Consider the following 22,589-nt stretch of genomic DNA (forward strand, 5'->3'; position numbering starts at 1 on the left):
CTCCATCCCTCCTAGTGAGAGTTTCTTAAAATACAGACAATTTAAATAGATTTAATTACCATTTATCATACTCCTAACTTCATGAGATCATCTTTAGTTGAATTCTATATTTCCAGATAGTTAAGGAGCTAGATAAAAACAGGGCAACATAATGAGAAGCTAATAGGAATGAAATTATATCTAGTGTTTGAAACTATTCTGTTTTCAGTGATGTTGGCAGTATTTTTCTGTTGCTTCCTTCTTGATTTCCCAAGTAATGGGAATGGAATTTAAGTTTATTTCATTTAAAGTTTCAAAGTGGTGAGGAAAAAACATAATAAAAAATAAGAATTCTCTGTCTTACTGTATGGTCATGGTTGCAATTTTCACATTAATGTTGTGGTCACTGCCATAGACTTAAATCTCCAAATCATGCTGATGCATTGGACGAATGGAAAAAAATGATAGGGGAAAAGAAAGAAAATAGCAGTTATGTCCCTTTACAAAGTCAATAGTGGGCTACATATTTTTTCCATAGTATTTCCAGTCTGAAATATTCTCACTTTGTTAGTCTGTGGTATCTTCTTTAGAGTCTATTTGCCAACACTTCCCCTGGGATCCCATTGGCAGACATTTTCTTTGCGGCTCTCGTACTTTCACTGAGAGGAAACATTTTTCAATTAGACTGTAGATAATTAGGCAGCAGATAAATTAGAACATAATATACATCCCTATACAGAGAGATCTCCAGTGGTTCTGTATTGTTAGCAGGAGCAGAAAGCAGTCTCTGAATGATTTTCAATGTGGGAGCTATATTGACATGATTTCCAGTGTCCTAGCTATGACACAGTGACTGGGGGATCACTTTGGGTCTGCTGGAGACCATCTTTCTCCTATTGCCTTTCCTCCTCATGCAGAGTCACAGGTGCTTCCCTGGGATTATTGACTAGAGGAGATTTCTCACTGAATTGTTTGGGTCCACTCTCACATATTTTCTTTACGTTAGGGAATGTTGGGCATTGATGGCCATTAATTCAAAGCCTGGGGACTTTATCAGTTACATTTCTGAGCCCAAAGCAAAAGGCTGAGCCACACTTGCACACAAAGTAGCCAGATCCTTCATGACTGAACTGGACAGCTAACCCAGCCTTATGGTCACTTTGCTTCACCAGAACAGCACAAATAAAACAGCCACACCATTCAACTGTAACCAAAGATACTTCCAAAAAAAAAATTATAGTACAATCCTTCTGCAGCTATTCTAAATAGATAATTTCTGGGACCACGATGGGGCTCAGTGATGGCATGAGTTCATTATGATGTTGACAGAGTTGGGGAGGAGATTTAAGCTCAAGCCTGCAGAAATCTTAGCATGTAGTGGCTTTTAAACATTTACAAAGTTCCTTTGACTTTCACATATGAAGTTTTCATAAAAGAAGTCCCTACTTCTTTATGCAACATGTTTGTGTTCTTGCAGCACCCCCCAATTGACTTAGTCAAAATAAAATTTAAATTATTAAAGCTTCTGATATTTCTTCTCTTACAAAAAACAACAAAGCCCAACAGTAGTTATTGAAATAAACAAAAATCTAACTGTGATATCAAAGTAACAGTGCCACGTATTGCATAGAGACTATTTAAAATGCAGCTGATGTAAATACATATCATATACAGGATATTTAAAATCTTGCACTAGTAGTTCTGGGAGCACAAACACTTCTCTCAGTGCCATTAAGACTTATTTTAAAATGAATCAACCTAAAATATAACCTGTTGAGCTATCAGTTACGGCCACTATGTTCTATCATATAAACATATTTTGAGCAGTCTGAAAATGCCCATCCTTACAAGTTATACTGCCATTACCTGGAAATCTATTACAATGTAGTTTCTAAATGAGAGACTAGAAAATTTCCAACGCAGTTTTACTATGGAAATTCAAAGCTCAGTGAGGACTTAGGTTAAAGTAGTCTGCTTGTACCAATTACTCAGGAAGTTAAAAAGTCTTAGGTAGAAATTAAAATTTAAACTATGAAAAGTCCAAAGCTCCCTGTGAGCAACTTAGGTTCCCACAGAGGCTGCAACTTCACAACAACAAAAGGTTCTGTTCATCCTGTACTAAAGAAAAAAGCCAATTCAAAATTCAAAGATTGGTTTCTCAGCTAACTTGTGTTGGAGTAGTCTGTTAGATTCAAAACCAATCTCAAGATTTCCACAGTTTGAGAACAGGGTCCAGAGATTTAATTGGTTGAAGAAGGGGATGGCAATGGTTTTAAATAGCCATGCTGAATTATTGTAGGCAATTAGAGGATATTTAGCCACTTACATTGCTTTATACTAGTGCTGGATGTAAGAAAAAAGAAAAAAAGCTTTAAAGAAGGGATAAAATATTATAAAGGTTGTGCTTTCTCTCAAAAAGATGGCACTTTTTACTGAAGTAGATTGTGCAGAGAGAGGCAACTTGCAAAGTTTGATCTTCTAAAGGGAGAGGAATTCATCTGCCATTATAGGGTGGGATTACTTCTGCTCTCAAAACCTGTGATCCTCACAGCTAAGCAGAAATGTGTGAGCTGCGTCTTTGCTTGCAGTGCTGCCACCCTTTTCTCTGAATGCTTTTATTCTCTACTTGCAATGTTAGTTGTTGTAGAGGCAGCTTTGGTTTTTAAAGACATAACTCTTCTTCCTTCTCAGTCTCACTAAATGCGCTGTGCTCCTTATCCAAAAGAGGCAGATCGTTTTAATTCAAAGCATTATTTTTGCACAACGTATCACTTTGGCTTACATTTTCCATGCACAACACTAACTATCAATGATTCTTTAACAAGGAGGATTGTTCAGCCAACTTCTGACATTATCACTCACAGGACTGTGGGACAAAGCACTGCAGATTTGCCCAGCTTATCAAACAGGCCACCAGCTTTTATTATTTCAGGGAGAATCAAATTGGAAGTTGCTTCTTGAACTAATCAGGGCTGATTTGCTCTAAAGTTGCTTCCTGACTTAGATCTCAGGCAAGGAAGTGCTGTAATCAGTTCCCAAGGGCCGTCAGAGTTGTGATGGGATATTAAAGGAATGGTACACTACCTTTCAAGTGTTCCCTAATCTCGGCAGATTTCTGTGTTTAACACAGTTAAACCTGAGCTTGCTCTATAGAAACAAAGATTAATTTTATGAGGTAGCTTTATATAAGAGTTGAATTTACTTGATGTAGCAGAACTGAATTGTGGAGAGAATATATTCAGGTTTCCTCCAGGGTTTATATAATCAGTTAAAAATATAGACTGGCAGAATTGTTCAAAATCAAACATACGCTACCCATAAAAAAAAACAAAAAACAAAAAACAAACAACCCCTCCAAAAAACCCCTCCAAAAAAACCCCCCAAAAAATCCAACTTCATGAAAGAGAAAATGAGTCCCCCTGAGTGTCTCTGCATATTAGCCCATAGCATGGGCTCTGCCAAGTTACTCTCTGACTGACTGCTGCAGATGCTCTTTCTCAAGTATTCTGAGTGAGATCTTTAGTGCAAGTCTTTGGGGACAAACAATAGCACCTGTTCCTCACAAGATAGCAGCCCAGTTAGTCCATTCATGTATCTTTAATGAAGCTCTGGGGCAGATGGCAAAAAATGGCATCATCAACGACTTAGCACAGAGGAGACAAAAGGGGAAAGTGCCAATCCAACAATACGCTATTTTTACGAATGGGAAGAGACAGAGTCAGAGTGTTTCTTGGGCATCTGCTCCCGTCTTGGTTTTCAGAAAGACCTGAGGAACATCTCAGCAATTAAAATTTCTGGGCATGTAGCCGATTTTATGAAGTACACCAATCAACCCCTCCTCCCAATTCCTCCCCCCTCAGTAAAATCAAACCCATCACTTTCATAATAATAAAACTCTGAGGAATAGAAATTGTCAAAAATTAAGGAGTTAACTGGATTTTTTGCATTCATTTTATATATTTAATAATTCTGTGATCAGTGGTACTTTTACATTCTCTTCCTTTTCAGTGCTTATTCATGCTTTTCAATTGACCTGTGCTCAAAATGGACACCCATGTATATAATAATTCTGTGTGAAACCAACACTTACATAAGAATACTATTTCATATGTGCCAGAGGGAAGACCTGTGGTAGGGAATGGTGGCCATTCAGCATGAACTTTTTTCAGTCTGTAAAAGTCTCTTAATTGTAAATCCAAACTTACAGCCTAAATGTAACCTTTAGTCAAAGTTATGTTGATTACACAGACTGAAGACCTGCTCCTGAATTCAGTAGGAAGAATAGCAGATAGCCAGAACCTGAAATGGTAATTCCCCACACTTACAGAAGTGCTTTTATTTGAGACTTTAAACAAAATCTATATGGCTGAGTAGATCAAAATCTACAGGAATGTATCATAGGATTTGGTTGTGATATGTTTCAAATTATCTTTATGACACAACAGAGTGAAATATTGCTGTGGGTATGTTTGCACCTGCACTTAAACCATAGCACTCTGATCTCTTCTGTGTCTTGTGAGATTGTGTTGGAGTCTTGCACCTTTGCAGCCCCATGTAAATACTTTATGTGGGGGATATTTCTTAAGATTTTGGCTCCATTTGAATAGATGTTAATTAGGAACTACTGCAAATTTTTGCAAGTTGTATTGCACTGAATCTCTTCCCGTACAGTTGCTTCTATCAGACAAAGCCTATGGTTTTCCTTTGCTGTACTCCTGTAGAGCCAATGTATAGAAACGCCATGCAGCAAAACCAGAATCATTTTATCAGAGCTAAATGCCTGTTCTGGGCACACGGGGATCAACTACAGTCTGACCAAGTTTAATGCATAACCTAAAACACACAGCCAGGCTTACCTCAGCTAAAATGAGAGAAATAGCTGCGTAAAGCTAGTTTCCTTCACGCCCCAGTGCCATAGCAGTAATTGCACAAAGACCTTTTTATTATAAGTTGATTTTCCTGAGGAATGGATTCAAAAAATACTGTAAAGTGTTTATTTTTTGCTTGACCTTTATTAACCTCCATCTTAGGGCTTTCCCAAGAGAAGAGTTGTTGGTAAATTAACCCTCATAGATACACACAGTAGCATTTCTGCACTGCATCAATGGTTGTGAAAGTAATGGGGATATGACAAGAAAATTTAGTGCTATTTAAACAATGTCATAGGTCAACATATGGGATTTGACCAAAAAAGTTTTTTAGGAATTAAATGCGAAAAATTGCTTGAAGTGTACTTTAGGTTTTTAATAGTATTTAATTCCACCAATTTATGGTAGGATGAGGGAAAATTATTTTTTTTCTGCCTAAACCCCCAATTTTTTCCTACATTTACCAGCTTTGATGTATAAAGCATTATATGTTTGCTTAACTGCTAATCAGAAAAATCATAGTCAAACCCTTGGGTACTTCTGGGGTTGAGGAATGATAGATAAAAACGCTTTGAGATCTTAGCCACAGTCTCTGAAACACAGGTACTGTAACTTAAGGAAATTACTATGTGGATTTAACAGGCATCATGCTATCACATAATTCTCTATCTGTTGACTACAAATGCTAGTATAAGGTGAAGAATTTTTTTCCTTGTGGAAGTTTGTGGTTTTTTTATACATCTATTACAGTCAAATTAAATTTGATATAGGAGGTTTTGTTCTGAAATGGTCTCTGAATGCAGCTCTATGATTACCAAGCTTCATGATAGTGCATAAAGCTATAAAACTGCTAAGACAGACAAGCAATTTATATCTTATAGTGAGGTGTGTGTGGCAGAGTATGTTAGTTTATTTAGGAGCCAAGATGTTGGAGCCTTAAATCTTAAGAGTTGTGGTGTTGACTAGAAGACTCTTTAGTACAGTGGTGAGATTTTGAAATAACATACCTGAGCTGTTGGTATTTATGTGAACAATACCCTGTTGTAAGATCCCAGAATTAAAATTACCCTAAGGTTACTAAAATTTGAACATCAAAGTAGATACTGCAGCGTTAGGTTGCTTCTAAATGCTTGTCACTGTGCTGTCTGTGACCAATGATGAGAAAACTTGTGAAAAATTAATAGAAACACATACCACACTACTTCTAAAAAAAAACTTGGTATGTTTTGTACCTTTTTTACCTTGTGCCAGAACAGGGAATATTAAAAAAAAAAAAAGTGATAGAGAGCCAGGAAGAAGTAGGGAAATGTGCAGTTCACTGAGACTGTTACACCTTTGACACTGAGGGAAAACAATGTTTGTGAGGTCTTTGATGTGATAATGTGAATTTGGCAGGGATTGCATTAAGGCAAAGGTTCTGTGGGACTGTGTGAACGCAAGAACACTATCAGTGCTGGAGAAATACCTGTCAAGACAAATTTGTGCTATTTCTGATCAGAGGCTCTCTTCTGTTTAGCAGGTTCAGGGTCACATGCCTCCGCTCATGATCCCAATTTTTCCACACGACCAGCGGACACTGGCAGCGGCTGCTGCAGCACAGCAGGGATTCCTCTTCCCCCCAGGAATAACTTACAAGCCAGGTAAGCTCACAGGGATATGAGGCTAATGCACATTTTAAGACATTAATGGGAGCTTCTCGTGTGATCTGTCTCATACAGATGATACACAACAGGCATAGCTGGTTGGAAATCAGCTTTCACAACTCCACTTGGAAAAAAAATTTCTGGGTTGAAGGAGGTGGATGGACTATTGGTTATTGAACATCATGATTTTTTTAAACTTCATTTCCACAAAGTCATTTGCTTTAAATATAGTGGCCCACTTACCTAGCAATTTGCATCTTGTCTGCCCTGTACAAAAGCTACATGTCTTTAATTAATTCTGGTATCTTCAGTATATTTGTGTTTTGTGTCAAAATTCTTACTCTTTTGTTTGATTTCAATCTAGTTAATAAAAGGTTTCAGTAGTTCAGTTCCAGTCATCATTCAGACTCCTAACAGGTCACATAACCTTGCAGTGAAATATGTTTCGAGATGATTTAGCAAATGTTATGATTTCTTTCTTTTTTTCCTCTGAGTTTACAGGACTCCTGGGGAATTCAATTAGGGATATAATGGTTTGAAGCTACTTTCAGAGCCTCCTTGTAAACAGGGCTTTAAATGTTTAAAGACACTTTGCCAAAGGAATTCAATGTAGGAAGATAGTTAAGTAAATAAAAGTCAACCTTATTTTCATTTGTACATTCTTTGTAAGTGACCTCAGTCCAGAAGCAGCAACCTTATTTTGCTCATTAATAGTATTCTCTGTCAAGCTGCCTTTAGCATATTAACCTGATAACTAATAACTACAAAACATAAATACCAGTTTATTTTTTTTATTCATTAAATATGAAACGTACAAAGTAAAGCATTGATCCTGTTCCCACTGATGTTAGTGGTGCTTTTGCTGTTGACTGCAACAGGAACTGGGGTCAAATCCAAAGTAAAGCCTCATAATAGATGATGTAAACAGCATGCTAATTAAAAGCCAGGTTGAACCTAGAATCTTTTCTAGCAAGTTTACTTAATATTGGATGAAGTGAGGCCAAGCAGGATTTCAGCAAGTATTTCCGTTTGTCCCACTCCCTTCTGCCTCTTTAGTCCAGAGACGTTCCCCTTTAAACACAGATTCTCTGTCTAATTATCTTATTTTCAGATTTTAAAATCCCAAAGTTGTTTTCCGATTTGACAAACTGGTGCACTGTATGCTGGAAGCAGTTACTGGTGTTCTGAAAGGCAGATAGCTCTAGATGGCACAGGATGAGGATTATTCACACATGTCACTACCTCACAACAACTAGGGGCCAAAGACAAAGGGTTGCCAGTTTTGGAAATTGCCTACAAAACCCTGGCTATATCTTAGTTCTCACAGACAGGAGAAAGCACATGCTTTCCTTGCTTTTCCAATTTTAATCTGAGATGTTTTCTGAGTAGTGACTGTTAGTGACTAAGCTGTTGGTTGTGCTGCCCCCTGAAAGGCGTTATGTTCAATCATGTTGTTTTAATTTTGGCTCTGTAGACTTCTTGGTACAAAAAGGACTTAGGAAGAAGAGTACCAGTATGTTTTCCTGAACATGACCAAATTTCTGCACTTATTCCAAAGTGTTCCTCAAGGTACCTCTCTAACTTGATCCTATTGGCCTCCTAACAGGAGCTGATGTGGTCTTAGGGCATTTTCTTACTTTCCAGAATGTAGAAAGAGAGATGCGTAACAAAAGTTAGAAGAATGAAATGCAAGAAGAAACCTAGGCCTAGATATCTTGCTACACAGTGAAGCCATTGGCTGGTATTTTAGTGGTGTAATTCCAGAAGATGTTAGTAAAGACCAGAAGTTACAATAATCTTATTACCATCAGTGGATTTAAAGAAATTATAATATTTATATCTTTAATATAGCTATTAAATTCTACTGTATGTGTGGCAAAGGTAGCCGGGCAGGTCAGTAGCTTCTGTCAGAGACACATCATGATAAAAAAAAGTGCTGTAACTACACTTGGTATTGATTAATTCCTATTTTTGGCACTCTCGGCACGGTAGTTAAGGAATTAATGAAACTGGAGATTAAGCTATACTCTTTCATAGAGAGGGTTCTTCAAAGTCATTTCTGAGGAATATTTATGAACTCGACTGCTACTACCTGTACTCCTCTACTTTTGTGAGAAATGAAACTTTTGCCTGCAGAACTGTCAGTTTAGACTTGCTTGTACCTCTGAGGGAAGACAGGAGATAGATTAACCCTTCAGACACTTAAAATTTTCTTTTAGGTTGCCTGTTTATCTTCTATTTCATTTCACTGCAGTTCGATGTCGGCAAGACTGAGTTTTGACCCTGCCAGTTTCCCTTGACATTCAGAAAACACAGTGAGAGGCATTTCAATAATAGGAGCAGTGGGGACTAGGTACTTTTGAAACTGACTGTGTCATTTAGGGAATGTCAAATATTGTGTGTGCAGTCACTTAATTTTCTTTGCCTGCAAAATGGGCTAGATATAAGCCGGCCCCAAAGTGGGAGCAGTGCATCAGTGTTAGTGACAGGACAGTGACAGGACAGCCAAGATGAGAAGTCCTGCTTTGATGTACAAGCAGGGGTGTGATTATGTGTCCATGCAGAAATGTCTTCCTGGGCTAAATTGGGAAACAATATCATGGCTGTTTAGTTCAATGCCAAGGTAGCAGTTACTGAATCCTGTTGGAAATTTGCACACAAACACCAGGCCTTGCAGGAATAAAATGGTATTCTTTAACAAAATACACTAATTCATACCCTCAACTGAAGGTCCTGTAGAAGAGAAGAAAATTTATTAGGTTCTGAGGCACTTCCAGTACACGTCTTGCTGCTCATGAACTTCTGAGCTCAGCAAATCATTATGAACAGAAAACTCAAGGACTTACAGATATACAGCTATGATAAAGCCTGACAGGAGAAAGTTTCCTACTGCCTGGCAGAATCTATAAGACTGAGATGGCTCCCTCCCCCCCAATATTTGCAGCTTTAGGAGGTGAAACACGCCAAAGTTAGCAAGTGCTGATGACAAGTAATAATTGCATTAGAAAAAAAATCCCCAAAGTCCCATGCTTCCTTATGTATCTCAAAGTCATGTAATATAATTTTCCGGCATGGTAAGTACTAATTGAGAAATCAGAGCTGCATAGACCACCTAATTAATTTTTTATACATATTTCAGTATTTATACTGTATACCGGATTAATTAAACTTTAGGGCGCTGTGCATCTCAAATGACTGTTGTGACTATTGACCTGCAGGCGCTTGACGAGCCTCGTAGAGTACCTGGTTGTGGGGGTTGCCACTTATTCCAGTGGGAAGCTGAGAGTGGCAGCTGTTAGGAAGCTAATACTTGCCCAGAGATGCTAAGCAGTTAATAGAATTATTTTGCATTCCGAGTACAGCAAAGCAACTACGCTGGCTTTCTGAGTGTGACCACTACACTTACTGCTTGGAACTGGTGGGCAGCATGGGTACCATTATACCTCCTCTCACACTGCAAATTTCCCTTCATTTAGCCAACCACACGCATCCGGAAAAGCTTAGTGGGCTGGAGTATCCTTGAATGAGATTAGTACGTCCCCTTTAGTGCCCTGGGTCAAGAGGACAAGACAGTGAGTAGGATGAGGAAGATAAGGATTAGGAGGGACAGCTCCCTCCTCCATCTTGCAGTGACTAAAGTATTACTTCCATCAAGTTTTGTGACTAAGAGGTAATAGGAAAGTAGGAGGATGATGGAGTAAAGATATAAATCAATGCTGGGTAGGAGCCAGACCATAAGTTAAGCAGAGTTCAAACAGCAGAGCTATGGCTTCCTCTAAGCAGAGAGTGAGAGGGTCTTATGCCAGGTGCATAATGGCAGCTCGTGAGATTTGAAAATACTGGAGAGTATCTCTGGAAAAGATTATTGCAAATAGAGACATTGAGTAGAGTAAAACTCAATTTAGACAGGCTTGTTGAGTGATATGCTGCAGTGTATTCTCAAAGCTTTTTTTTGTATTTCACACAAGAATGATATATAGCCCCTGATTAGAATGGCTAGTTCTTGGAATGTCCCTTATCGACCTATCTAGGTCATTTGGCTTTATACACAAAAATAATTACAGGAGATTTTGCTATGCTGCAATGCAACATGAAAGTGGAAACTGTTTTCCTAGGCTGGTGGCAGAAACAGAGTCAACATTTTGTCCTGTTGCTAGCTGCGCTAGAGAAAGTAATATTATTAGGGAAAGCATGACAAACGAAACTGTCAGGCTTATTGTCATCAGGCTGGACTACAGAACGTTCCAATACTGTGAAATATTTGTCATCAAACTAATTAAACTCCTTGATTACTGTAGCTAATCCACATAACTCACATAATCTTAGATGTGCCGGATTTCTCTGATATCTGACATTGCAATTTCCATTTGGAACAGGTCTTTCAGAAATTTTTCCTAAAGCCGTAAGGTGGCTTAGATTTTCCATATCCAAGTATTCTTTTTTTCAGTAGGCTGCTCTTCCTCCTGGCAGGTGAAAACAGGAAGCACACACCAAATCCACTGTGCACTGGGTTGGCTGTCTTTGCATGGCTTCATGAGTCCTGTTTCTAATGGAAATTCCCCAGCACTGAGTTAAAACCTGTCATGTGTCCCCTGTTGGAACAAGGAGTTTATAACCTCAGGATTTGCTGTAGCAATCGTATGTGCCTCAGTCCTAAACATTGATGTAAAAGCTGGAAGTGATGGTAGGCAGCTGGATATTTGTCAGGTGGGACTTTGCACCGAAATGTGCAAATTTCATAATTTTGCAAATATTACATGCAGACAGACAATTGTAGGGGAAACTGGTTTGGCTGCAACATGAGAATGGCAACAAGGCAGAGTTGCAGCAAACCCTGCTCAGGACAAAGGCATAACTGAGGCAGTGCCATCACCCACAGGAGATGCTCCAAAGTATTCCCTTAGCCAGTGACCTCTGTTAACAACTTCCTCAATCCTGATGGCTCTGGACAAGCAAAATTCATGCGCTGTATGGGATTTCCGCAGGAGTGGCCATCTCTATCCCTGCAGAATCCTGACAGCAGCTGAGGTATTCTTTCCTCAGCCTGTTCATTATGCCTAGAAGGATAGGGCCCTGGAACTGCTGATCTCTTGCAGCTCTTCCAACTCCATTTCCTCTCATTCTGTGAGTGAAGAGACAGATTTTAAGTCACAACCCCAAAATGGGGGAAACATCATCAAGCCAAAAGCTTTGTAACTCACACGAGGAGATTCAGCTTACGTCTTACAACTGTGTTTTAGGAAAGATGGGTAATAAAGCACCACCTTTCCCCTACTCTGGGTCTCACAAAAACCAGACATCCTTCTTTCCTTACAGCTCACAAAGCCTTGATCTGGAAGGTGAGTCTATACACCCTATAAATAAAGTCTGCTAAGCTTCATCTCTTCATCCAAGACAAAAAGAAACATTTACATTACTTCTGTGTAGAATAACACAGCACAATTGCTCACTGCTTTTATTCATTTGGAAATGTTGCTCAACCTGACAAACGAAACAGAAGTCTGGCATAATTTTCCATGGCTTGTAAACACCAATTTATATATAAACAACAGCAGCCAAATGTAAATAGACAATCAGCACAGCAAGGAGATTGAAAAGATCAGTTTGCAAAACATGACAGATTTTCTTCTTCCAGCATTCTTCTCACTCCTGGTTATCAAAGGCCAGCACACACCAGTACCTAAGGCAGACCTGTTTGAACATGTTCTCTTGCCTTTTGTACAAATTTAAAAGAATGGATCCTCACGCAAGCATTTCAAATCAAGAAACAAATTTGAAAAAAATTGCTACAATACATTGACTGATTTCTTGCCAAGACGGCTATGGAGGAGCTTCTTGATCCATTCTTGCACTGAGAAAATGAGAGGGGGAATTATGTACCTGTGTAATTAAAAATTAAAACCAGAGCATTCTTTGCATGCTCAGTTTGCTCAAGGGAGAAAGACATACCTTTGCTCTGCTTTTACTCCTCAGTGTCAACAAAGTACTCCAGAGCTGAAGGAGTATTAATTTTTCTTCCCAGCACAAAGATGCTGCTGACATACCAGGACTTAGTCATAATTTAACACATTAAAATGAGGGTGTAAAGGGACAGTATTTGGTTTTAATAACAGATAAATGGCATAACTATAAAATTATTCTTCTTCCTGCAACAAAACACAGTGCTGTAGCCAGCAGGTGAGCAAGAGAACACTACAGGGTGTGGTGAAGATACTATTAAATTAACTGTGAAGCCAAAAACTCTGTGTGTGCGTGTGTGCGCGTGTGGGTATAAAATATCTGGCTATTTCAAACCATAGGAGCATGACAGCTGTGAAAAAGGAGTGCCGCAGGGAATTCTTTTAGAGTTTGGTTTTTTTTAAAATATGTTTGACATGGAAAATGTTTTAGTACAAATAAAGCAACTGGTATTGAACTTAAAAAGTGTATGCGGAGGGGGAGGGAGAAAGAAGAGATTGCTGTGTGGAACAGGGATGAATAATTCATGATATTTAAAGAAAGAATGCCTCCGAAATGTTCTGCAAGGCAGTCCATGCTGATAAGTCAGATGGTTATTCCCCCCCCCCCCATTTAAAGCATCATTAATTCAACATCTTTGTGATTTTTTTTTTTTAAAACCTTGTAAGATATGTCTGAAAGAAATGTTATTTAACTTAGATTAGGATCTTATTTATTCAGATAATTTCATATAAATATCAAAGAGATGAGTGGAATCATTTAACCATAAAGAGACAGCTTTAGTACTTTAAGAAAATAATCTAGAAGTTTCTTTTTGGTTTTGTTTTTTAAAGAAAAAGAAACCCCAACATCGTTGCACACTAAAATCAGCCTCATGGAATGGGGAAAACAAGAGGAGATATTTTGAACATTACTCCATAGGACACCAGTACAATATAGTGTTAGTGAATGCATTGTAGCAGAGCTCCATATGCAATCAGAATCCAATTGTTACTGGACTGTGTACAAGCACATACTGTGCTCAATGGCCTGATGAGGTATTATGGATATGATGCAAAGAGACCTTGTGGATTAGACATGTACAATTTATTAAAAAAGTGAAACAACTGAACATTTTAACTGAGCTGGAGACAATAGAACTTCAGGTGGTAAAAAGAAAGAGTTTTGAGGAATCTGGTGACTGCAAAGACTTTAGCTATTGCTATATATCTGAGGGGGTTGACAAAAAAAATCTAGTTCTTGGAATGTCCTGATTATATTATATTGGATTTCAGTATTTTCCCTCACTGCTACATTCTGCTTTCAGCATGGAAGAGTTTGTGTAAAGTAGACCGATTATTGTAAAAATATAAAAAAAAGTACAGCCTCTTAAAATGTAGTTTACAGATTGTATATAAAACTGATTTTAAATAAGTAGCTGAAGCCAAAGTGATATTGCATTAAATCACCGTTACTTATCCATCACTGTATTAATTTTTATATTACAGATTACACTGCTAAGTTATTTCAGCCTTCTTTCATTCCTTACGTTGACTGAGTCCAAATGGCACTGTGTGATGCACATCTATGGGAACACCCATAGATGCTATAAGACATGATGTTACAATACTCTGGAAATTTTAGTACCTGAATCTTCATGTAGCCAAGCACCTGTCTAATCTGTCGACTTCAGTAGGCCCTCAGACCTAAGAGAAAATTAAAATTGTATTTCAAGCTATATTAAAAGGTGATTTAATTTTGTTTTTTTCTATGACTACCTTAAAGGAGTTGTCCCAAGATAGGGAACCCCAAAGCAAAACAAGAAATGTCAACCAGTGTTGAGCCAGCTGGGTACCTTTCCCAGGAGCCACTCGACGCTGAAAAGACGTCACCTTGCATTAAACAGGACTGATATTTCTTGAGTTATAACAGATTTCTTTTTTGTTAAGAAACACGTCGTGAAAACTACTTTTTTCTCTGGGAGCCACTGGGGTTTTCTGGGGTATCTTATCTGTGTGGCTGTGGCTGTGAGGTCTATTTTGTGCCCAGGCTTCCACGCTTGATTTGAACATTCACTTTTGAAAATGAAAATCACGAGTATCATATTTATGTTTTGCCAGTTTGCCTACCAGCTATCTGCTAACAAAAAAAGTTCCAAGGGAGCATGGCAAGTCTCTGCCCAGCGAAGCCTTTTGTTTTTGCAGATGTTTAGGCTTAGAGGAGTTCTGTGGAGCACAGGCAATCCTAGGGCCTTGTTTGCACTTGTCTGCTGCTATTCTCTGCTCACTGTCTGAACCTGCACGCATTGTTCTCCCGACAGGTGATAACTACCCTGTGCAGTTCATTCCATCAACAATGGCAGCTGCTGCTGCTTCTGGACTCAGCCCTTTACAGCTCCAGGTATGTGCCAGAACAAAAAAATGTGGGATCGAAGCCAGCATTTTAGGGGAAAACTGCTAACCAGCTGTATGCTAAATAATAGCCTGAATGTTAAATAATTTTTGAGCACAGCCCAGGAGGATTAACACCTTATGTACATACAGTACAGCAACATGCAGCCAACCTTGATACTGTGAGTGAAAGACATTGTCTGTGTGTTTTATACTGGCAGTTAATGGTATTTTTTCAATTTACTTGAACAGTTGATGGGAGATAAGTTCAAAGATCTTTTTGTACTTTATTTTCATGTGGTCTCTCCTCTGTAGCTGCAATGCACTACCTATAATTGGAGCACTCAGTGTATCCAAACAAAAGTGCATTATTGGGTTTTTCTATTTTTTCCCTTTTTTTTTTTCAGGCAGTGTGGTGCTGACAATACAATAAATTGCAAACTCTTTTAGCTTCTGTATTTAGGTAATCTCATCCTTTCTGTGCATTAAGCTGGTCAGATGCCAAGCATGGTTAGGAGACTTAGTTTGGCCATTTATTTATTTTTGGCACATATAGAATGAAATGTTGTGAAGGAAAGATTTGTGTGCCATATTATTAGCTAGCTTCTTGCGGCAAGAAGTTTTTAATTTCAGAAGAAAAGACACAACAATGTCATAAATAATGAAGAAACAGTCAAAAGCTTTCAGAGTTAAAATGTGTGGAAAGAAAGTGACAGTGAACATGAGAGGAAAAGCCATTAAAGATGCATGTAACTATTTGCAAGTAAACCTTTGAAACCCCTATTTGAGTTAGGTTAGATTTGGATTCAGAAGCAAAGTAGGAATAAATTGTGCCTGGAGTAGCAAAGTATTGCCATGCTAATAGCCAGATATCTACTTTCCTTACCTTTCTGTGATTATATTATTTTCCAGAGGGACCAAAGCATATTAAAAATCCTTTCCTCTTTACCTGTTATGATATTCTTGCCAGATTAACTTAGCGTAAGCAAAAATGGGGCCAGAACTTGCTGTTCATTGGTGGTCCAGAGCTGACAAGAAAGACTGCTTGATCTTAGGTCTGACCTAACCTACAATCAGAAATTGAAGAGAGGACATCCTGACTCTGCAGGCAAAGATCTGCAATAAATAGTTTTGGGTCATGATAATGTGATGTTAAGACTGTACCTTGGACAGGATTGAAACCAAAGGGAAGTTTCTCAAAAGGAAAAGTAGCAGGTATCCTTTGAAAATCAGTATTTGACTATTTATCGAAGCAAAAGTCTCATTAGCTTTAGTTGGGAAAATACTGCAGAAATCAGCTTTGTGAATAGAGAGACTATTTTTGCTGCCTTTGAAATGCACTAAAACAAATAGTGAACCTACTCAAGACTGCAAGGCAGGAAAGGATGAAAACTGTACCACTCTCAAAGAAATGGGATCTAAACCACAGACATTCCTGCTTCTTTTCTTTTACATGATCCATTTGTAACTTGACCCACATATTTGCACATCAGACTTGGTCTGAATCTACAGCAATAATGCGTTTTCATTAATTTGCAGACATGATAGACTGAGTTGTTAAACATGACGAGAACAATTAGAGAGAAAACAACCAGCAAAAATGTGGTGCTAGTAAATTCAGAAATATTAAGGCTTGGGGGTGTGAATTCCCATTTAGATATATTTGCTGCAAAAGACTTTTTTGTTTGTTTGGTTCCCCATCCCCCTTTTCTATTTTGTTTGAATTTCATCTCCATGGGATTTCAAAACCTTTAATGTTTCATGGTTATAAGAGCTTAAATAACAGAGCACTTAAATGTCCGCTGATAGCTGCTCATCAGATTGTTAAAGTGCCTGAACTAAATTTTATTTACTTCTACTAGTAATATTCTCTTTGTGTCAATTCTCTGTGTTCCCTAAATGAGCACTTATTTGGGTGTGTTTGTTGGAGGGAATTGTTATACCTGATGCATCATGAAGACTGTTAGGGTGTAGCATTTCAGCTCGTTTTTCCATCTTTGCTTCCCTTCCCCCTTCTTTCTCTGTTCCGCTTCCTTTCTTCCACGCACCCCACCCACTTATTTATTTACGTGAATACTGTGACCATGGTATCTGAGTATTTCCCAAGTGCTTAAAAATACTGATCACACAACTAATCTCTGCTTCTTTCAGCCAGTGGGAGAAATAGCTAATTCATTTGCAGGTTTGGCTTTGTTTCTACATGTGAGTGTGTGTGTAATATCCATGTTTGGAGAACCTGGGGAAGGAAAGCCATGTCAAGTAAAAGAGTTTTGCAGTAGCTCTAACATTTCAACTTTACCAGGGCATTATTATTAATTCCATTCTATAATCTGTATCCAGCTAAGGAAATTCTGCTAGCTTCAAGCTTTCTCCCCTTTTTTTCTACTTATGCTTATTTTTTTATTTGGATGATCATGCTCCAGGTAGGAGGTAGCAGCAAATTTGTCTTCTCATCTTCCTGTGTGTTAGGGCAACTTCTATGCAAGCTCTGAATCTAATAGCACAGAGAACCATTTTTTACCAGGTACATCATGTGATGATAGCAATTATTCCACAGAGGATGTTTCTCCAGGGGGCAATTTCCAGTTAATGATTTGCCTGTCTTATTCAAGCTATCAGCACATTGTTATCAAAATGTACTTTCTCTGAATTCTATATTTGTGTTCACCAGTGGATTATGTATCTCCATGAGTTAAAAAAGCTTTACAGAAATCATATACAGGAGTTTCTCAAGTAACTAGTCTGACTTTCGTGGGTGCTGCATGAAAAAAATAAGAAAAAAAGTGTTCTCCTTCAGCAACAGACCAGTTGGACCCATCTTCTCTTTAGATTTCTGATCACATTGATCAGTTACTGGTAAATACCATTAACATTCACTTGTAGCTTTGAGTATCTTGCAGTAAAATAGTAACTACCACACTTTTATGCCAGCCCATGTTCCTGAATTGGTGGCTTGCTCTGCACTGGATTGGTATCACATAGCTTCTTTTGATCCGTATTCTGACCTCATGAAAGTGTCATTGACGATGTTGACAGAAAGACTTAAAACTCTCTGTTCCACACCTCCCATTGACATCTCAGCCCCATCTCAGCAGTTTCCTCAACAAATCAACCAGAGACTTAAATAATATGCATGGTAGGACCAAGCCTTGTTAGGACTCTTGGCATGAGAGGGGATCTTGTTGATGAGGGAACCATTCTCTAGGTATACTCTGATCAGAAAAACCAAGATAACTCTGTTCACGCCTCCAAAACAACTGTGAGTGAATAGTTGCAGGTTTATTATCAAACACACCTGTGGCATAGAGGTGTAGGAAACAGTTCTGATACCTGTGTGTAACAGAAGTGAGATGCTTTAATTAACCAGTGTGAGCTGTAAAATCTTTTAATAATTTTCCTTTTGCTCTTCTTTACATACTTCTTCTCTGGAGTTTCTCCCCTTTCCCATTTTCCTGAACTTTTTCACAAGTTGTCGAATGGTTGCACTGATACAAACTGATTCTAGAGATGCGTGGCCAGCAATCTTGTTAAATGAGTGGACTTGATCACGAAATGGGTTTTTCCAGCTCTCATGCTGCTGGTAGCAGTAACCTAGTTACTGAGAAGTCACAGTGGTGGCAGAGGTGGCACCTCTGTCATTACTTTCAAACAAGGAATGTTACTATATGCCCTTTAATGTTTAAAAATCCCCCCTGCCTTCATTCTTACATATTTCTACAAAGCTGTCTAGGAGATGAATAAGGAAGTGTCGCAACTCTCTCAACCACGACTGATAAACTGTTGATAAAAGTGGAAGCACTACAATGATGCTGGCTGGAGTTATTCCTAAACAAAGTGAGCTCTAGGAAAAAAAGCAAAACAAAAAAGCTTTCGTTCATAACTCTTTCCCCAAACTATTTGTGTAATTTGTCCTTCAGAATTTATCGCTTATAACACTAATGAACCTTGGCGAGTCTTAACTATAGTTGCAGCTGTGTTCTTGAAACCTGAAGTTTTTATAATCCAGTGGAAAAAAAAAGAAAATTTTAACTAAACACATATTTGTCTATTTCTTTTCTGCCCTCCCATCTTATCCTGCTCCTCCATACTCTCCTAATTGCAAACAAAGTAAATGACCTTTTTTTATACTGCTGGGTGCAGATCCAGTGTACTGCTGAAGCATTGCATAGCCTGCCTCAGGGGCACAATATTAGTAGAGGGAAGGCCAAAGAATGCTATTTTTAGTTGAACAGTTCAGCAGATGGAGGCATGAATACTCATATATCTGAAGGTTGAGGGGTTTGAACCATTAATTTTGATAATGTATTTAACCCTGGGAACAATCAGAAACTGTAACTCCAAGGTTACAATGCTTTTGACCTTTAGAGAACAGAGGGCACTTGGTACAGTAAACAATATATTACATTTCTACTTATTCCAATTCTCTCACACGTATAAATTTCAGGACATAGTTGACATTTGCTTTCCTCAGCTATTTTAGTGCTGGTCCTCAAAGTAAGTCAAGAAGAATGTGCAGGAAAGAGGCCAATGTAATGCGACAGTCATGTAAATATGGCCTTTAAATAGCTAAGTCGTTAAATGTGGCCCTTTACAAAGAAATATTATTCTCAGGAACCAGAATCTGAGTGACTTATTATTGCAATGAAAAAGTTGTTTTAGTGGACGGCTGCTCCTATGGAGTCTCCTCTGTATGTTGTAACCTTAACACCATTTTTCAGCAGGGCTAAAGTGATCTGATAGTGAGAGCTCGCACTGGAGGTGATTTGGTCCCACTCTGGTACCACATCATGCAAAGTGATGTACCTGCCTTATGTCTTACTAAATGATGCATGCTCCTCTTCAACAAATATAGCAGTTAAATATCACGCAGCTTAAGTATTTCTAATTAAAATATCTCCATGTGTCAGCATATTGGTAATGTATTATTTTAATCCATTTATTTTGTTTATGAAACAGTGACATATGTTTAGATTGTGAAATATATGAGCCTTAAAAATCACTTTATTGAAGAAAATTAATTTCTACAATGCTGTCTCAGTAATGTGTTCACTCACCCAGTCAGTCACTGGCAGGGCTGCCAGTCTTAATGTTGGTTAGACACAGTTTAACAGTTTTATCTGACATAACACTCTCGGATGTAGGCAATAATAATTTTTTCAAATGCAAAAACCATGGGGTTTTCCATTCTCTTTCTTTCTTTCTTTATTTTTTTTTTTCTTTTTTAACACAGTGAAGAATGGGGATTGGGTAAATATGAGATAGATTTGGTAAGACCAATCAACATTAAAAACAGCTAGTTACCTTTTCAAAGTTAGACACTGCAATTTGTTTGTCAGCGGGTAGATGTTTGGGTCAGCACTGTGAGTGAGTGACTGTCAGCGGGAATTCCTACAAGACAAGTAATTTCCCTCAATGTATTACTGACAGATTGCTCACTTCTTCGAATCACTAGAGAAAACAAACTTAATATTGTTACGGGCAGAGTTTCTGTCTTCATTAGCCTTATAGAATGATTTTATCTAGCATTCAAAGACTACTGAGCTCTAGGTGGACATATTTTAACAGAATGTTCCTTATTATGATACAGTGAATAGTGGTCTAAATTAAGGGGATGGTGTGTGCAAATTTCAGCATATGGAAGTAGTAAATTACATATTTTGGTCCTTTTCTTATGTAGAAATTTAGGTTGTAGCAGAGAAAGGAGAGAGGTCAAAAGAAGATTTTATTAAGGCTCTGAGAGACCAAGCACACCCTTTAATGGAAATAAAATTAAAAATATGCCAACCTTGCAATGCTCAGGAAAATTTAATTAAAATCAATGAAATAGTTATACTTGTGCCTTTCCCTACTTGAATGTTTATGTCTCTGTATGTAATATCTGTGTTATCAAGTTGAATTATATCAGTGGCAGTATCAATGAAAATGATGTCATGGAGTCAATATTTTACCATATGACCTCCTTTCTTTGCAGAATTTCTTAGTGCTCCATCTTCTCCTACTCCTTCTCATCTTCAGCCCTGAATTATCTGGCAAAGTGATTTTCATCAGGAAAGGACACCCCATTAAAAATTGAGATTTTTTGCAGTAAAATATCACTTAGGATGAATTTTTTTCCCAGGAGGATTTTCCTAGCTTCCCCAGTCACAGGGAGAAGGAGTCTCCTTCTTCTCTTCTAGTTGGTAAAAGTGGACAGACAAACAGAGCTATTAGCTAGAGTAATCAGCCTGGTACAGCAGCACTGCAGCTGCAAGAGCCTTTTCTCACCCATTTCATGCCCTGCGCCTCCAATAACTGCTTTGAACAGCATGTCTTTGTTACACTCCTTCTTGCTTACTGGAAGAGTGTCATGTTATTTAATAAAAAATTTAGAGCAACGTTTAAGAAAGAGACTGTTCCTATAGTCTGCAGCAGTTCTAGCACTTGTCTCGGCAGTGACAAACCCAGGTCATTCCTGGGCTGGTGTTTCCTCTCACTCCAGGAAGGTCAGTAGCCTCCAGACTGTCACCCAGCCTGGCACAGCTCTCTTTCTGTTCCCTTCAGCTGCCCAACCCCTCCTCCACCTTGAGAAGGGCTCCTGTCCTTCTCCTGCTCTCGTCTCCCGAGAGGGAAGACTTTTCAATCTGGCAGCTAGGGATCAGGCCCCTGGCATGATTCCCACCTTTTGCACCCTTAGATCGCACCAAGCAGGACAGCTGCCTTCCAGGCCCATATGCTGTTCCAGAGAGAATTTACCATTGAGATCCTAAGTGGCACAGACATCAACTCACTTATCAGGAAACATGTATGTTTAGAAGGATATCATCCTTATGACCTGGATGGCAGGCGGTTTCTAGCATCTCTTCAGTCTATATCAAGGCAGAAGCTGGAGCCCAAGTGACTGGGAGAGGCTGAGCCCCCAGCGTCAACAAGATGTTCCTGCTGCCTTAACCACTGGCTGCCCCTTGCTGAAAGCCCAGGCTCTATTTTAAAATCATTGTGCTTTGCAAAGCTGCCTCCCTGGGGTATGTATTCACTCAGAAGCCAGTAAGAAGCAAATAAGTTACTGCTGCATTTACTGACAGAGCACCAGAGGCACCAGTACTACAGAATGCCATCAGGGGATGAGCAGGTTTTTTAAAGCTCTTTTAAAACTGTGGCATCCCTTTGGGGAATAGGCTGACTGTGAGGCATACTCTGAGCTGGCAATTGGATTCCTTCAAGCTTTCTAGAAATGTATATGGTGTGTGCCTTAAAGGAATTAGCTGCAAGTGAATATGTTTCTGGAATTTTATTATGCTTCTATACTCTATAACCATAGAGCAAGCTGCTTAATTTGGCTACAAATTACAAACATGAAGGATTTTTTCCTGTGAAGGTGTTAATATGTTTGGTTGTTTAGGAACTAAGCAGGAACCAGATTAAAGACAAAAATATCTTTTAAGTTAGGTCTACGCACAAAGGAAAATAATACATGCCAGTATTATCATTCCTCCCTGACTAATTGCTACAGAAGAAGAAAACTTAATAGCTCCCCTTTCATCTGAACTAAAAGTTCTAAGAACAAGGGTGGTTAGATTCGAGCTTCTAGGTGTAAACTAACACACATGTGCTCAAAGGAAGCAGAAGAATTCTCTTAGAGATGCATGGACTGGAAAGATATCATCACCTGCCCCATTTCCGAGGGTCTTGGATTAGAAGACCATGTGCCCTCCCACTGACCCAGTTCAGAAAATGAGGAAAATTCATGGAAGACGAGATAAAACTCCTCAAACCAGTGTATAGATAATGCTATC

The 22,589-nt window shown here is 38.6% G+C and overlaps 1 protein-coding gene across 7 annotated transcripts in view; it reads left to right on the forward strand.

Moving 5' to 3' along the window:
- SOX6 (SRY-box transcription factor 6) overlaps nt 1-22,589 on the forward strand; it is a 263,665-nt gene that overhangs the window by 157,326 nt on the left and 83,750 nt on the right. For 5 of the 7 annotated variants that reach the window (XM_010390825.4, XM_019285347.3, XM_019285358.3 and 2 more), the window contains exons 7-8: nt 6,364-6,487; nt 14,748-14,827. In XM_010390825.4, coding sequence (XP_010389127.1) covers nt 6,364-6,487; nt 14,748-14,827 — 204 coding nt within the window. The remainder of the gene's footprint in view (nt 1-6,363; nt 6,488-14,747; nt 14,828-22,589) is intronic. The other 2 variants (XM_010391075.4, XM_019285350.3) reach the window with 1 other exon arrangement.

The sequence above is a fragment of the Corvus cornix genome, chromosome 5, assembly GCF_000738735.6.
Source record: "Corvus cornix cornix isolate S_Up_H32 chromosome 5, ASM73873v5, whole genome shotgun sequence".
In the NCBI taxonomy this organism is placed as follows: domain Eukaryota; kingdom Metazoa; phylum Chordata; class Aves; order Passeriformes; family Corvidae; genus Corvus; species Corvus cornix.